This window comes from Macrobrachium nipponense, chromosome 13 (assembly GCF_015104395.2).
Source record: "Macrobrachium nipponense isolate FS-2020 chromosome 13, ASM1510439v2, whole genome shotgun sequence".
NCBI classification, from domain to species: domain Eukaryota; kingdom Metazoa; phylum Arthropoda; class Malacostraca; order Decapoda; family Palaemonidae; genus Macrobrachium; species Macrobrachium nipponense.
In genome coordinates, this window is record NC_087206.1 from 2,115,110 (window position 1) to 2,133,372 (window position 18,263).

Sequence of the window (18,263 nt, forward strand, 5' to 3'; positions counted from 1 at the left end):
TAAATATATACATAAATAATTAAATAAATTAAATAAGTAAATAAATGAATAAATAAGTTATTATATAAATAAATAAATAAATAAATACATAAGTAAATAAATAAAAATAATAATTAAATTAAAGTAAATAAATAAATGAATTATTATATAAATAAATAAATAAAAAATAAATTAATAAATATGTAAATAAATAAATAAATCAATCAATAAATAAATAATAAGTAAATAAATGAATGAATGAAAAATAAGTAAAATAGATAAATAAATAATCAAATAAAAATAAAAATAAAATAATAAATAAATAAATAAATAAATAAATGATTAAATAAATAAAAAATAAACAGAATAAAATAAATAATTACAAATAAACAAAATAAATAAATAAATAAATAAATAAATAAATAAATAGATAATAAAAAAAATAATAAATAAATAAAAAATGGAGTAAATAAAAATAAATAAAAAATATATAAATAAATAAATATAAGATAAATAAAAACAAATAAAAATATATGAATACATTAATAAAATGAATGAATAATAAAATAAATAAATAAAATAAAAATATTAAATAAAATAAACTCGATAACTCGAAAATACTCCTTCCCCGAAAGACTGGGTCGCGAAAATCGAGTTAATTTTTGCTGACGACTCTTTTTCATATTCAGACCCGAAATTATCTTATCGGTGTAACTCCTCCATCTTTCGAGAAGGTCTTTCTTTATCCTCCTTATCTCTCGCTTTCACGCCCTCTGAGCAGCTGAGAGTTGCAGATCTCAAAGCAATCTGAGAGGAACGATCTCTCTCACTCAGCTTGTATATATATTTGAGGGGTTGGTTGGGGCGGGGGGGGGGGGGGGGGCGGGTGGCGGTTGGGGGACGAGGATTTCCTTGACATACATACATACTGAAAAAATGAACCAGTCTGAAAACATAAACAATTTGGAAAGCTAATTGATAAAATCTGAAATGCGTACATATATACGAGTACATGGATACACATATATACATACATACATAGGCTACATACATTAAAAAATGTAAAAAAGGCGCCAATCTGAAAATATCTAAAACCTTGGAAAGCTAATTAATTAAATCTGAAATACCTACATACATACGTACATACATACATACTTTAATAGATGCTAACAAAAATGAAACAATTCGCATGTAGAAAAAACAATTGAAATATAATTATCTAAATCTTTTTTTTCTCTCTCTCTCTCTCTCTCTTTCATTTTGCGAAATTGTCTCAAAATGGAAGTCTTGAAGCAATTCTGTCGACTTTGCCGAGTTCGTAAAACATCAAAATAATTTATTCCATAAATATATAACGTACAGGATGTCCATAAAGTCCCAGTACCATTACAATAAATAAATACTTGTAATGGTACTGGGGCTTTATGGACACCCTGTACGTTATATCTTAAGAGAATAAATTATTTTAATATTTTATTATTAGGTCTTACAGTTTCTCAGTCAGTAGTCTTATAAGAGCCTTATGAAGGGGTAAATCGTAACCTAATTCAAAATGAGGAGTGACAAAGAGAGAGGAAAAAGAAGTAGTAACTCAATATCAAAACCGAACTCCCCGCGTGGACGGAGCTATACTACTGACCCCGCGCTTTGGAAAAAAAACAAAACAAAACAAATAAGACGTTGACGCAAACATGAAAAACACGTCCCCGCCATCACAACAGCGCGAGATAAAATGATAAATGAGACTAGCAGATTTCTTTGAGGTCTCGTTGTTGTCAACGTCTTGTGGCGAATGTCTACCCCACCCCTAACCCCCCCTAGCCTCGGGGGGAGATAGCTAAGCTTGCTATGACAACGCGGACATGACAGGGGAATGTCAACAAAAGTGCGGAACCCGATGGCTTTGAAAGTATACACTCCCGATGGTATTTACGGGGCTCGTTCGTTTCGATAAGTTGTACTTTCATCATTTCAGGAACAGTATTTCGCTTATAGAGTTTGTTTTGGTAATAATGATGATAACAACTTATTATATCTCTTCGACGTCACTAACCAATGTCATTGCAGCGCCATATTATATAGTAAACACAATACTATAACTCATTATTATATTGTCACTACTCATATTTTTACTGTAGGTTTCATTTCCTTTTTCCCGAGATTTGACTTTCGAATATCTTCCGCATTTTCAAAGATACGATTTCGAAACTGATGCCACAGTAGGACCACGAAAGAGAAAAAATCCCAGAGATCATGCCCACGTCACCACAAGGCATCCTGCAAGGGCATATAACGTCTACCTCCCCCAAAAATGAACACCCCTCTTCATCTCCCAATAAAAAGAAAAAAAAAATATATATATGTGCACAAATGTTGAATCAAACCTAAGGCGCGCAAAAATTTAATTTTTTCTTCAATATATCTCGAGTTGAGTTTTTGCGTACTAAACCAATATGTTTTTCTACCTGCTCACTTAATTAAACATGGATTCGAGTTTAAATTGAAAGGACTGTTACACGAAGACCACCGAAAATTGGACCGATGGTGGACGTCTGAAATTTCGTGAAAAAAATGTAACTGTGGAATTATCCAAACTGTGATCTAGCCAATATAATAATAATAATAATAATAATAATAATAATAATAATAATAATAATAATAATAATAATAATAATAATAATAAGAGCATCAAGGAAATAGATACCCTAATCCAGACTGTAAGGATTGTATCTGGGGACATCAGAATGGAGTTTGGAATAGAAAAATGCGCCTTAGTCAACATACAAAAAGGCAAAGTAACGAGAACTGAAGGGATAAAGTACCAGATGGAGCAACATCAAACACATAGATGAGACAGGATCAAATACCTGGAATAATGAAGGAGGAGATATAAAACACCAAGAGATGAAGGACAACGATCAGGAAAGAATATATGCAGAGACTCAAGGCGATACTCAAGTCAAAACTCAACGCCGGAAATATGATAAAAGCCATAAACACATGGGCAGTGCCAGTAATCAGATACAGCGCAGGAATAGTGGAATGGACGAAGGCAGAACTCCGCAGCATAGATCAGAAAACCAGGAAACAAATGACAATACACAAAGCACTACACCCAAGAGCAAATACGGACAGACTATACATAACACGAAAGGATGGAGGGAGAGGACTACTAAGTATAGAGGACTGCGTCAACATTGAAAACAGAGCACTGGGGCAATATCTGAAAACCAGTGAAGACGAGTGGCTAAAGAGTGCATGGGAAGAAGGATTAATAAAAGTAGACGAAGACCAGAAATATACAGAGACAGGAGAAAGACAGAAAGAACAGAGGACTGGCACAACAAACCATGCACGGACAATACATGAGACAGACTAAAGAACTAGCCAGCGATGACAATTGGCAATGGCTACAGAGGGGAGAGCTAAAGAAGGAAACTGAAGGAATGATAACAGCGCAAACAAGATCAGGCCCTAACCAGATATGTTCAAAGTACGATAGACGGAAATAACATCTCTCCCATATGTAGGAAGTGCAATACGAAAATGAAACCATAAACCACATAGCAAGTGAATGCCCGGCACTTGCACAGAACCAGTACAAAAAGAGGCATGATTCAGTGGCAAAAGCCCTCCACTGGAGCCTGTGCAAGAAAACATCAGCTACCTTGCAGTAATAAGTGGTACGAGCACCAACCTGAGGGAGTGATAGAAAACGATCAGGCAAAGATCCTCTGGGACTATGGTATCAGAACGGATAGGGTGATACGTGCAAATTAGACCAGACGTGACGTTGATTGACAAAGTCAAGAAGAAAGTATCACTCATTGATGTCGCAATACCATGGGACACCAGAGTTGAAGAGAAAGAGAGGGAAAAAATGGAAAAAATGGATAAGTATCAAGATCTGAAAATAGAAATAAGAAGGATATGGATATGCCAGTGGAAATCGTACCCATAATCATAGGAGCAACTAGGCACGATCCCAAGATCCCTGAAAAGGAATCTAGAAAAACTAGAGGCTGAAGTAGCTCCAGGTCTCATGCAGAAGAGTGTGATCCTAGAAACGGCACACATAGTAAGAAAGTGATGGACTCCTAAGGAGGCAGGATGCAACCCGGAACCCCACACTATAAATACCACCCAGTCGAATTGGAGGACTGTGATAGAGCAAAAAAAAAAAAAAAAAAAAAAAAAAAAAAAAAAAAAAAAAAAAACAATAATAATAATAATAAATAAATAACAAAATAAACTATGGAGAAAATAAACTTGATAAGGCTAATAGACTTTTCATCATATCATACGAAGCTTTGATATCATCTCGATAATGACACAAGAAAAAAATTATAAGAACCATCGATAATCAGCAATAATTTCGATGGAGATATCTTTCAAAATGAGTGTAAAGAACGTGGAATTATTTAATATATTTTAATATATTAGGAATCACCAATACGGGATTGAAGTTAAATTTTAAAAGGTGAAGATTTACAATTATATTAGAAGAGATATAATCTGTTTTACACTCAGAAACCATTATTTACCTTAAAAATAAGTCTCGTTGCATGTTGTATATTTATGATAGTACAAGACAGGATGGGTAATTTGTTATATACTATCTAATCACAGGATTAAAGTGAAATACTTTATTTAGATCATACCGATCTTGTATAAATTAGTTACCATAAGTCTAAAATCCTCGTAGAAGGCGGTAACACTGTTGTAAATATATTTTGTAGTTCAGGAATGATTGAAAAATGGATTCAAGTTTTTGACAAAAGTTAATAAACAGAAGACCTGTCTATTATTTCTTTGCCTATTTTTTCTAAATCGATTATTGATAAACAAGGAACCAATTATCATCGACTTATCGACTTCTTCTTCTGTTTGTTTGGTTGTTTGTATGGTGTTTTTACGTTGCATGGAACCAGTGGTTCAATCCACCTCTTTTCACGTTTTCTAAAATATAACCTTATTTCTTTCAAGCGGCGAGTCCTAAAGCTTCTGTCTCTCGTTTTCCCATTATCATTCGGTTACTCGGGGAGTAAGCCTATAAAATAGCTTGTTGTTGTTGTTTCTGGGGGGCGGGGTAGGAAAGGTCTATGGAAAAGCCTAAAAAGATCTGAAAAAGGTGTTTTGCGTCGAGTTAAATATACAGGAATTTTAGGATGTGATATTTATGATTTATTTATTAGAATGAAAAGAAAAATAAATAACGTGCATGTTAAACAGTACAGAACAATTATTTCTAATAAAATATAGCGCATTTATCATAATTTCCGCTGGTGATACAACGCTCTATTTGACCGCAGATTTTAACACATACGCACCCCGAGTAAGCTGAAGGTCGGATCACGCCTTGTTTTTTAATATATTCCTGTACATTTATGTCTTTCAGTTCGTGGTTTTCATAAAATTAGTTGATTCCCATTATAAATTCAAGCGAAGATGCGATGCATTTCTGCCCTAGTACTGTTCTTGTATATTATTAATTTACTTAAATTTGTTATTCTTATTTATCAATGTGTTAATTATTTTTTTTATTTTGTTATACGTGATCTCTTTTTTCTGTTTTTTCCATTACCTTCTGTTACTTCTTTCTACTGAATAATAATAATAATAATAATAATAATAATAATAATAATAATAATAATAATAATAATAATAATAATAATAATAATAATAATAATAATAATAATAATATCGAAATTACGAAATAAATAAATATGATTATATTTGTTACAGAAGCTATATAAAATTCGGGAAGGTTGGCAGCCTTTAAGTATATATGTTCCCATTATTGAACTTTATTGACAGTGAGCGCTCTAAGTTAAGTATATTTCATTCAAATAAAATATACTTAATTTTCTCGTCAGAAAGGTTATTTGTTAACAGGGTTAACTTATGGGGATTTCTCGTTAATATTTACTTTGAGTTCCCAATTTTGGAATTTTATTGAAAATGAGATTCTAAGTTAATTACGTCTTATCAAAATAAAATATACTTCATTTTAACGTCAAAAAAATTTATATACTAAGGAGACTTAGTACATATCACTTTCCCAGATAAGAATAAAATATGAGACATACAATTTGTACGTCAAAAAAAGTTTATTTCTTTTGGTTTAGGCCCATGGAAAAGATATGCCGCTCCTTTTTTTTTTCCCCCAAGATGGCGGTTTTCGTTAGAGAAAATGGCGGATTGATAATTTCCCTTCTCTCAGAAAAATTTTCTCCGATAAAATGGCGGATTTGAGGTTTAAATGTCTGGAGAGATATTGGCAGATTTAATGTGCTAATTTCTATCGATAATTGCAGGTTTAAAACAAGAGATTTAAAATGGTGGCGTCTTTCTTTCTATACTTCTATACAAGAGGCAGATTAAACACAAACGGGTCATATCGGTAAAATGGTATATTTCAAATGAGTTATATTTTCGGTAATTTTATATATTTACAGTAGTGATTAATACCGGTAAAATGAATGATTTTACTAGTTTCGTCTGGTGGTAAAACGACATTTTTACAGAGCTGATTCTGTGCGTAAAATCGAAAAACAAAATGGTGTGTTTTTATTTATCGAAATAGATAATTAACAATGGTCCCCGTAGGAGAGTATTGCCGTCCGTGCACCTCACGCGGTGGACTGTAGGCATTACTTGAGGTTCATTGCAGCGGTCCTTCGGCCCCCAGGCTACAACCCCTTTCATTCCTTTTACTGTACCTCCTTTCATATTCTCTTTCTTCCATTTTGCTACACAGCCTCTCCTAAGAATTGTTGCACCTCACGTTACACCTTTCAAGCCTTTCTACTCTTATTTTCCGTTACGGCGCTGAATGACCTCATAGTTCCCAGTAACTTGGCCTTTGGAATGAATTCTATACTGCATTCCATTCCATTACAAATGGCATCTTCCGCCTGTACAAATGAAAATGTTATCATTATCATTTCACTAACTAAATCAATGTTCACAGACTAAGTATATATATATCGGAACGCTTACTAAATTTAAGAGATTGTTTTTATTTTAATGAATGAATTATTCAGTGAATAACTTGCGTAATTATACTTATTCATACCTTACTAAGAGCCAAATATATATCTTCAAAAATAATCAGTGAATCATAAGTATTATTAAGAGCTAAATATATATCTTCAAAAATAAGAAAAAAATAAGTATGATTAAGAGCCAAGTATATATCTTCAAAAATAATCAATGAATTATAAGTATTATTAAGAGCCAAACATATATCTTCAAAAACAATAAATGAATCATAAATTTTAATAAGAGCCAAATAATATATATATAATATATATATATATATATATATATATATATATATATATATATATTATATACTTCAAAAGTAATAAAAGAATTATATGTATTATTGAGAGCAAATATATATCTTCAAAAATAATCAATTAATCATAAGTATTATTAAGAACCAAAAATTTCTTCAAAATTAAAAAATGAATCATAAGTATCAATAAGAGTCAAATACATATCTTCAATAATTCTGATATAATTTTTAATCAAGATTGCTAAAGATTATTGATAAAAAAAAATGTCTTCAGTTTCTATCTATTTAAATTAAAACTAATATTGCAATTTATATAACAGTAATAACAAAATGCGTACTATGATATTTCCTTCCGTGTCTTCCATTTCGCAAAGGGGAGATGATTGTGGAATTACGAACAGCCGCTAAATGAAAGGAACGAGAGATAGAAATATTAGTTGGGACTTGGCAATAATAAATTCTCATGACGATACAAGTATATATGGATTTCTCTCACTTAATCAGGATAAGTAATTTTCTAAATAACACTATAAAGTTACGGCAAAGTTTGGTCATCTGAGCTACCTGCATTCAGTTGTTGTTAATGATTAAATATTTTTCGATTAATCCTGCCAGTAAATATCTCCAACCGACATCACTGGAACTAATCGCTATTGAATTTAATTGAATATAGAATTTAGGCCAAAAATCAAGCGCTGGGACCTACGAGGCCATTTAGCGCTGAAACGGAAATTGACAATAAAAAAGTTTGAAAGGTGTAACAGGAGGAAAACCTCAAAGCAGTTGCACTGGGAAACACTTGTCAGGAGTTGGAGGAATGAGAATATGAAAGGAGGTACGGTAAAAGGAATAAAAGGGGTTGCGGCTAGGGACAGAATGGACGATGCAAAGAACCTCATGTAATGCCTACAGGGCATCGCATGAGGTGCACTGACGGCACTACAGCACTGAATAAGGCTTCGGACTTGTATTTACAAATAAGTGACTTGTCGACAAGCGGAATCATTTGAGTAAATAATAATTATATAAATAATCTTTCGTTCAATTATTTATCAGCGTTCGTAATTATCAATATGTCAACTTTTTTTTTTAATGGTTCAGTCACCGACGCTGACTTACAATTCCGTGACAAACTCTTATATACTATAGATATTAATGGAAGTTAACTATCACAAATTACATCATTTTCTTATTTCTGTAAATGAATTATTTTTATTACTCAGTTTCGATGTCGTTGTCAAATTCGGCGTGAGTTTAATTTAACTGTTTCATACGGTTAGAATTGACTCGTATGCTAACAGAGATTTTGATAAACGGGGGGACTTGGATATCTTAAATTCTAAAAAAAACAATTAAAAAAAAACAGAAAAAAAAAGTTAATTATAATCGAATAACTTCTAAATGAATGTGAAAACTATAATATAGCACAATGTCTATATAGTTAAAATGGAGAATCGGTTACTTTTATTGTTGACAAATTCTTCCTCGTCTTCTCAATGGATTTGCCAACATAAATGGAGAGAGAACACGAATGTCAATTTATTAATAAATATTTATCTCTGTACTTGTCCCTTGTAATACAATTCTATGGTCTAGGTTGAGAAATGAACTCATAGTATAGATCATCTTTGCTAGGAACGTAATAGTTAAGACTTTTTCAGTATTACAATGTAATAAGTCAAAAGTAATTAGTAAAATATCCATTACTTTTCAGGATTTATTGCTCACTGATTTTGTACTTGTGAAAATCCGGCCGTATTTCGACAAAAGGAATATCTATATATATTTTCTTTAAAAATGAGATTCCACTTCAGAGTCGAAATTTTGCGCCTGACCAGTCCGACTGTATTATCGAGTTGAGAAATAATTTCTTTATATTTTTATTTATTTAGTTTTTACAAACGGATTTTCTTTAAAAATATAAACAAAATAAAAAGCTTTCTCCACGCGTAAATCCCGAATAATTATTCACGTAAATAAAAATGTTTTCGGTGAAGGGATTACAAAATTTAAAATAGCTCTCATAAATTTAAATGGTTTATATGCAGTATTGTATAACTTGGGCTCATACAATCGACACAAGACAGTATTAACAATATTTTGAGCCGGTGCACCAATTCTGATCTCCAAAACGCCTTAGAAATGTTAGTATAGATTTTTTAGTTTGATTTAAAATTCTAATCCAAATCCTTATTCATGTGCAATTTCATATAATTACGCGAATTACATATATCTTTAATCGCAAGAAGCTATATATACACGTCACTAGTAGAACAGATTCAATTTCTTAATTTTTCTAACATTTTTGGGGTCAAGTCCTGTGAAAATTATGCTTGTTTATTTGCAATTCTCTCATCTCCTTTTTTCTCTTATTCTTTTCTTTTATTCTATCTAGCAATCCAACTGTCTATCGGTGGATCTCTCTTTCTCTCTTTTTATATCTACTATTTTCCCTAATAAACATTATACATTGTAACTTCTAGCTCGGCATTCCATATAATTTTTTTTAGATATAGTATAAGCTATCTATACAATCATATTTGCAAACATTTTTATCTGGATGTCTCCTTTATTTATTTTTGAGGTATTAAACGGAGAGACTTAATTCATTTTTCGTTCTGTTATTATTATTAATGAGAGATTTCATTTCGCTGGTCAACACCATTCTCACTTAAGAGAAATAAATGAATGATTTCGCGAAAATTAGCGAATAGACCGAGATTAAGTAAATCAATAGATATAACGAACAATTAAATAAATAATTAAAATTAACCCTTAGCGCTCGAAGCCCGGCTCTCAGCCGGCACATTTTATAATTGCTTTAGGAGGCAAACTAATAATGTTACCTTCTTGTAAGCATCCGAGAATAACACTTGGTTTTATATCTTTCAAGAAATTTTATTTTCGTGAAAAAAAAACGTGTTTTATATGTCAATTTTCCCCTTAGAAAAACTGGCTAAATGAATAGCAGGTATGGCGATGTTATTCGGCGTAAAATCATGGGGAAACCAGCCATATTTGCTGTTTGTTTCGAGATATTCAGGGTTGACAATCCTCTCAGTCGCTATAAGCCGCTAATCAAATACCATACCCCTATAAACCCGGGTACCCAAATGACCATACACTGGGCAGACTTCTTGTTTCGCTGAGTTGTAATCGTTTAGTAACGAACGCATTGCTGAGTTAATCATGTCTCTCCGACACCGAAAGTTTCTTGAAAACGAAGAGGAAATCTTAGAATACTTTTTTGGATTGCCTTTGGAATCGGAAGATGATTCTAGTGAAAACGATGAACCGTCTGCCGCTCCTTCCACATCCGATGAAAACAATTCTTTTATCGTCGTGAATGAAGACCTGGAAGCGGAATCTCCTGACGAAGACGAGGACGATATGGTTATGCTCCCTGAAGAAGACGAGGACACAAATGACGAAAATTGGGTTGATGTAAATAACTGGGAAGAGTTTGATGAAGAGAGGAATGAATCACTCAGATTTGCTTTTAGAGTGAGAGCAAAATTCAACTGTCCTGATCAAACTATTAGCGAATAGACCGAGATTAAGTGAATCGATAGATATAACGAACAATTAAATCAATAAACAAAATAACAATTTGTTAAAAAAATCAACAATTATGAATTATTAAAATATATTGTTATGTAAAAAAACAGACTTACGAACACATCATCAGTGTAAACGTTAAAATGTAAAGTGAGAGGGTAGTTTCCTCCTGAAGAAAATCTACTAAAAAGGTGGGCGGGGGGCAGAAATTAACAGCCCATCATCGAAATACTGGTTCGAGTGTGATGTATAATTCCAAAACTCAACAGGTAAGTTGCGACAGCTTCCTTGATCTCCGAACCTGCCAAGTTGCTCCTGCTTGCACAGTATAGGTGCCAAAGTCGGAAACATCCACAGGGACGTCGGCTATCTGGAGAGAGAGAGAGAGAGAGAGAGAGAGAGAGAGAGAGAGAGAGAGAGAAGATAGAGAGAGAGAGAGAGAGAGAGAGAGAGAGAGAGAGAGAGAGAGAGATGGGGGGAGGGGGGGCCTTGAAGAGGACGCTTAGAGCATCAGGGTTTCACACGGTCAACGTCAGTTTTGAAATGAAAATATTTTAACTACTGTTTGGCAATGAAACTGTTGATAAAAGGGTCTTCATTTGTAAACGACTTGTGATCTTCAAAAGATATTCCCATGTCTATAGCAGCGCCTTCAACTAATCTTCTCACGTGAGAATCGTCGATTTTATGAATAATTCGTGCACCATTCCAATTAACTCTGTGGTCTAAATTGCCCTGTGCATGAAGATCATAGGCCCTTATGTGTTCCCTTAATCTTACCTCTAATCCCTTACCACTTTCCCCGTAGTGACAATCATTGCAATCATGACATGGAACCTTGTAAACACCGTTATTTCTCTCGGTACTGTTATTGTTCTTTGTAAGGGCTTTTGCCAAAGTGTTTTAGGTATGAACAATTTCTATATCCTTTCGGTATTTATTGAGATTTCATCGTCGAAGGGCAATGATACTCATTTCTTGTCATTCATTCCCTTACTATCTTGACCAATATAAAACTTTTTAGCTGTCTACGACATGTTCGAGTTCTCCGTCTAGAAATGCGGGGTCGCATATATGAAGGGCCCTTAAAACAAAACTCATAATTACATTTCTTTTAACTTGTTGTGAGTGGTGGGAAAAATAATACTAATACAAAAAGGCCTGTGGTTTCATGCAAACGGCAGCGCTTTGGTGGCTCGTAGTTTTAATTTAGACCTCAGAATGAATTGGGATGGTGCACGAATTTTCATAAAAGCGACAATTCTCACGTGAGAAGATTAGTTGAATGCGCTGCTATAAACATGGGAATACCTTTTGAAGATCACAAGTCGTTTACAAATGGCAACCTTTTTATCAACAGTTTCATTGCCAAACAGTAGTTAAAAAAAATTTTCATTTCAAAACTGACGTTGACCGTGTGAAACCCTGATGCTCTGCTTCCTCTCTCTCTCTCTCTCTCTCTCTCTCTCTCTCTCTCTCTCTCTCTCTTTCTCCAGATAGCCGACGTCCCTGTGGATGTTTCCGACTATGGCACCTATGCAGTGCAAGCAGGAGCAATTTGGCAGGTTCGGAGATCAAGGAGGTTGGCGCAACTGCCTGTTGAGTTGGTAATGACATCACACTCGCACGAGCACTTCGATGATGGCCTGTTATTTTCTGGCACTACCCACCTTTTAGTAGATGCTCTTCATGAGGAAACTACCTTCACACTTTACATTTTAACGTCGACACTGATGATGTGTTCATAATTCTTTTGTTTTTTACATAGAATTATATTTTAATATGTGGTATTTTTAATAATTTGTTTTTCACGAGAGTGTGAATTTCTCAACAAAATAACAATATTATAATAAACATACCACAGGATGAGAGGGACATTTTGGTATTTATATATATGTTACTCTACACTGATTTATTGGACTGAAGAATCATTTCTCCCTAAGAAATATTTTTCGTCACAAAAAAAATCCCTTTACAACATCTGGCTATGTTAATTTCCAGGTAATTGCGTTAATTTCCAGGTAATTGTGTTAATTTCCAGATAATTACGTTTAATTTCCCGCAGCTTAATTACGTTAATTTGTCCAGATAATTACGTTAATTTTCCGAGATTAATTATGCTAATTTCCAGGTCATTACGTTAATTTCCAGGTAATTGCGTTAATTTCCAGATAATTACGTTAATTTCCAGATAATTACGTTAATTTCCAGGTACATATGTTAATTTCCAGGTCATTACGTTAATTTCCAGATAATTACGTAAATTTCCTGGTAATCACATTAATTTCGAAGTAATTGCGTTAATTTCCAGGTAATTACGTTAATTTACTGGTAACTAAGTTAATTTCCAGGTAATTACATTAATTTCCAAGTAATTACGTAAATTTCCAGGTAATCACGTTAATTTCCAGATAATTACGTTAATTTACAGGTAATCACATTAATTTCCAGGTAATAACGTAAATTTACAGGTAATCACATTAATTTCCAAATAATTGCGTTAATTTCCAGGTAATTACGTTAATTTACTGGTGACTACATTAATTTCCAAGTAATTACGTTAATTTCCAGACAAATACGTTAATTTACAGGTAATCACATTAATTTCCAAGTAATTGCGTTAATTTCCAGGTAATTACGTTAATTTACTGGTAACTACGTTAATTTCCAGGTAATCACGTTAATTTCCAAGTAATTACGTTAATTTCCAGATAATTACGCTAATTTCCAGGTAAATACATTAATTTCCAGGCAATAAAGTTAATTTACAGGTAATTGCGTTAATTTCTTGGTAATTACGTTAATTTACAGGCAACTACGTCAATTTCCAAGTAATTACGTTAATCTCCAGGCAATAACGTTAATTTACAGGTAATTGCGTTAATTTCTAGGTAATTACGTTAATTTACAGGTAATCACGTTAATTTTCAAGTAATTACGTTAATTTTCAGGTAATTACGTTAATTTCAAGGTTATTACATTAATTTCCATTAACGAAAATTTCCATTAACGAAAATTTCCAGGTAATTACGCTAATTTTCAGGTAAATACGTTAATTTACAGGTAATTACGTTAATTTCCAGGTAATTACGATAATTTCCAAGTAATCACGTTAATTTCCAAGTAATCACGTTAATTTCCATGTAATTACGTTAATTTCCTGGTATTTACGTGAATTTCCAGATAATTCGGCTAATTTCCAAGTAATTACGTTAATTTCCGGTAATTATGATAATTTCCAGGTTTTTACATTAATTTCCAATAACGAAAATTTCCAGGTAATTACGTTAATTTCCAGGTTATTACATTAATTTCCAATAACGAAAATTTCCAGGTAATTACGTTAATTTCCAGGTAAATACGTTAATTTCCAGGTAATTACGTTAATTTCCAGGTAATTACGTTAATTTCCAGGTAATTACGTTAATTTCCAGGTAATTGCGTTAATTTCCAAGAAATTACGTTAATTTCCAGGTACTTTCAACATGGAACGAAACTGGAATAAATAGCAAACTTCTGCCATGAAATCCCACACATAAGTCTAGAGGTTGCGTTTCTCGACAGGAGTGCAGTTATGCCCAAGATACCGACTAAAAACACTTTTTGGACACTTTGACGGTTTGACCTGTGTCTTTGATTGACCTGTGCCTGACCCAGGCATACATACATACCCTGCAAAGGGAGCGACGAAAGCAGCGACGAATACTGAGCTGCCCAGAGGTAATGGTGGTGTGGGTGATGGCGGGGCAAGGCCGCCATGAAGGAGGGTATCGGACTGTACACCGGTCTCCCTCCACTTCGCATGTGAAGGGGCAGGAACCGCCTGTGGTCGTCCACGAGTGGGCACCCGTAGGTCTTATCCGAAGGGGAGCGAAGGGCCGGACGGGCGCTTCCTCCTCCGCCGCTGAAAGAGGCGCAGGAGACGTTTGGTATGAGGGGCGGGGGAGGAGGAGGAGGAGGGTGAGTTGGAGGTTTGTCTGATCGAAGCGGCGACGATGTAGACGCCTTCGTCTGGAGAAAAGCTACGGCAGCAGCGGCGGCGGCGGTAGCCGCCGTTGTCGGTAGAACCGGGGGCATCTTCGCCAGAGCCTTTGGCATGGGCAAAGAAAGCCGCTCGTAGTCGGACGTGGCACTAAAGAAATCGGCTTTAGTCGCATCCTTCTCTCTACCCGAGGTACGGCTGTCTTCGTCCGATTCCGGCTGACACGAACACGGCCGGTGCTGATCGTCCCCTGCGGAAGATTCCGCGTCTCTCCTGAAGGCGTGGCCTTCCGGCAGGAAGTTATCAGAGAGGTTGCGAATGACCTGGAAGTTGGGACGCCCTTCGTCAAGCGAATTTCGAGGTTCATGGGAGAGAGGGAAATGTTCTCGTCGGGCGGCTACATCGGAGGAGGTCGAAGAATTGCACCGGTTGATCGTGAGGTCTAGGCCTACTTGCTCTTGCTGGCTATCGGTGTCTACCGGACGCTTGTGGCCCCAAAGCAGGTCTCGAATTAGGAAGGACCTGGACATCCTGCTCGATGATAATGGCACGGGATTGCTAAATCATTCAATAATTAGGTTTTCTAAATAAGCGGTCGAGGTGTTTTCAAATCACTCGGAACCTCCAGAGTCAGTAACACGGTCTAGTTTTCGAGATCCTCAGAGGCGTCATATCACTTTTGAGAAACATTCACTTGTGCGCATCAACATGAGGTCTCTAGGCCGTGCGTATTTCTAATAAATTGAAGAACCATTCACCAATGATGGCGCAGCTAAGCAGTTTTCCCCTCCACATGTCTCTATTGGCCTAAAGTTTTGGCATGACTGTGGAAGCCACTTGGCCTAAGCGCCTCTAAAATGATCACATGGGCATAAAAGAAACTCAAGGCGTTTCCTGCTAATGCTTTTAAATTCCGTTTCCAGTCACGTACGCGCTGTCTCCGACGGTTTTTACCCTCATTTCACTTTTGCAGGCGTTATTTTTTGCAGATTACCGAGGTCTCCGGCGTAAACGAGACTAGAAACTCCTGACTGTCTGCGCCATGTTTTGGTAAATCTCGTTCTGATCTCTACATTACGGAATAGCTTTCACATGCGATATATTCGTCATGACTGGTGATCGTTAAGACACATCATTTGCAAAAACACGAGAAAAGTCTATCCTGATCTTGGCCCCGGGGAGAGGAGGCCATCGAGAGGTAATTGGGTAGCTGTGGGCGGTCCTGAAAACCCAAGGGGTATGGGTAGTGCCCATTTTGGGTGCCAACCGTCAGTTTTAACGGATTACTTTTAACCGTAATGGAGTGTCCTTCAATTGTTTAATTATTTCCTTCGCATATCAGTCAGTATTAGCATTGCCATTTTAACATATCCGAACATTTTCAGTTGTAGTACTAGTCGACATGACACCAATGCCCAGTTCGGTTGCAGGAAAAGTGGCACTAGGTCACGAGCGTCCTCTGATTGGCCCGCCGACAGATATGACCCCGCCCCTTGGCACGGTGCCGCCGCTGTCGTGGGCGTGGCTTGCAGCGTCCTTGGGCGCCGCCAATAATACGGGCGGTTCTTCTGCGGCCCTTTCGAAGGGAGGACCATAATTGGATTTTAAGTAGTTTCTCAAAGGTGGATTACCGGAGTCACCAGGACCCAAAGTGGTTGGATGGAAAATAGAGCTAAAAGGATTCCCGTGTTTCGTTCGTGTGTGTGTGGGGGGGGGGGGGGGGGGGAGTAGATTAAGGGGGTGGCGTTCAGATCGAGGGGGCTAAAATTACACATACTATAGACGGCGTTTGCTGCTGTAATACGGATACAGAGGGGGGCGGGGGAGCCGATGGGAATAAGGACGAGGCGTTTCAGTTGATGAATAAAATGGACTTGGCGTTCACTCGCGTTAATGTGAAGATTTTATCTTATTTTATTTTATTCTGATTTTTTTTGTCGTGTCTTTAAAATATATTTGATTAGGTTAAGCGTAGCTATTTTCCCCGTGGTGGTGCGTTGCAGACGAATGTCCGCGTCTTGGGGATTACATGCGGCTTCTAGAAGCATAAGTAATGTGTAAATAATTAAAAAAGCATGTATATATACATATACATAACATACATATATACACACATTAATATTATATACATATCACCTAGTCAATGGCGTGGAAATGAAGTCGAAACTGGTTCAGGACCTACACCCTGTCTCTTATTTTCCACCTGTGGATATGTGTAATAAACGAATCACGTGCTAAAGTGATTATAATCATATATTATACCTATATATATGTATATATAATATATATATATATATATATATATATATCTTTTCTTTAACAGCTTTTGCCATATTTTGCAATTACACTAGAGGGCTCATAAACAACTCGTTTAACCCCCTTGTATATGCATAAAAACATCGATACCACACAGACAGTAAAAGATTCCTTTGAAGAAATGAGCATCTGCTCTCGAAACATAAATTGAATTGAATGTAGAATTCAGGCTTGGCAAAGGCCAAGTACTGGGAACGATGAGGTCAAAGATGGAAGGAGGGGAATATGAAAGGAGGTACAGTAAAAGGAATGAAAGAGATTGCAAAGAACCTCCAAGTAATGTCTACTGATGACACTATACCCGGCTAAGGGGTTGAAACATAAATTCCACTGAGAGTTTTGTCGATAATTCTGATGATTGTATATAGCTATAGACGCTGAGTCTGTTAACTAAGATGCAATAAACTCTAAACTAAACATTTTTCTATTTATGAATTTGTTGATTAATAATAATAATAATAATAATAATAATAATAATAATAATAATAATAATAATAATAGAACTCACACATGTACAAATTTCTAAAGATTATGAGGAAGGACACTACAGCCCTCTAGGAATAAAATTTATTTTTTCCCAAAAAACCTATTAATACTTGAAAAGGCACCAATCAAGATCTTTGCAGATTTTTCACAGTGACATTTTATAGACTGAAACTTGCACATACCTTAGTCACTTCCGGCATATATATGTATATATATATATATATATATATATATATATATATATATATATATATATATAAATATATTATATATATATATATAATCTGATGACTTTGTTATTTTAAAATGTTTTAGTTGCATAGTCCACCAAAATTCTTATTATTTACATTGACTGGGGTTCATAATCTTGACGATTTTGTACATATTAACGTAAATTACAAAAAATATCAATGAATCTAATTTAGTTACGATTCAATTTTAGCTGCCTCTGATAACTGGAAATTCCAGTAAATTATTGTTTGTATATAACTATTACCCAACAATAATAATTTCAAATTTCGGCTGCGTAAATTTATCGTAAATAATTTTACAGGAACACGATCCTTCACTTTCTACCCGACAATAGTAATTTGGAAAGACCATGTCTAGGCCTATAAGCTTTTCATTATCTCTTCCTCC

General features: G+C 35.0%; 1 protein-coding gene across 3 annotated transcripts in view; it reads right to left on the reverse strand.

Moving 5' to 3' along the window:
• The window catches only part of LOC135225599 (proline-, glutamic acid- and leucine-rich protein 1-like), a 38,058-nt gene that overhangs the window by 13,656 nt on the left and 6,139 nt on the right, over positions 1-18,263 (reverse strand). Inside the window, exons 1-2 of one of the 3 annotated variants that reach the window (XM_064264892.1) lie at positions 14,512-16,200; positions 7,621-7,686 (exon numbers count right to left, since the gene is read on the reverse strand). The exons of 1 other annotated variant lie outside the window; for it this stretch is intronic. In XM_064264892.1, coding sequence (XP_064120962.1) covers positions 7,621-7,686; positions 14,512-15,352 — 907 coding nt within the window. In that variant the 5' untranslated portion in view covers positions 15,353-16,200. Of the gene's footprint in view, positions 1-7,620; positions 7,687-14,511; positions 16,201-18,263 lie in introns of those variants that run through there. One more of the 3 variants, XM_064264893.1, reaches the window with a different exon arrangement.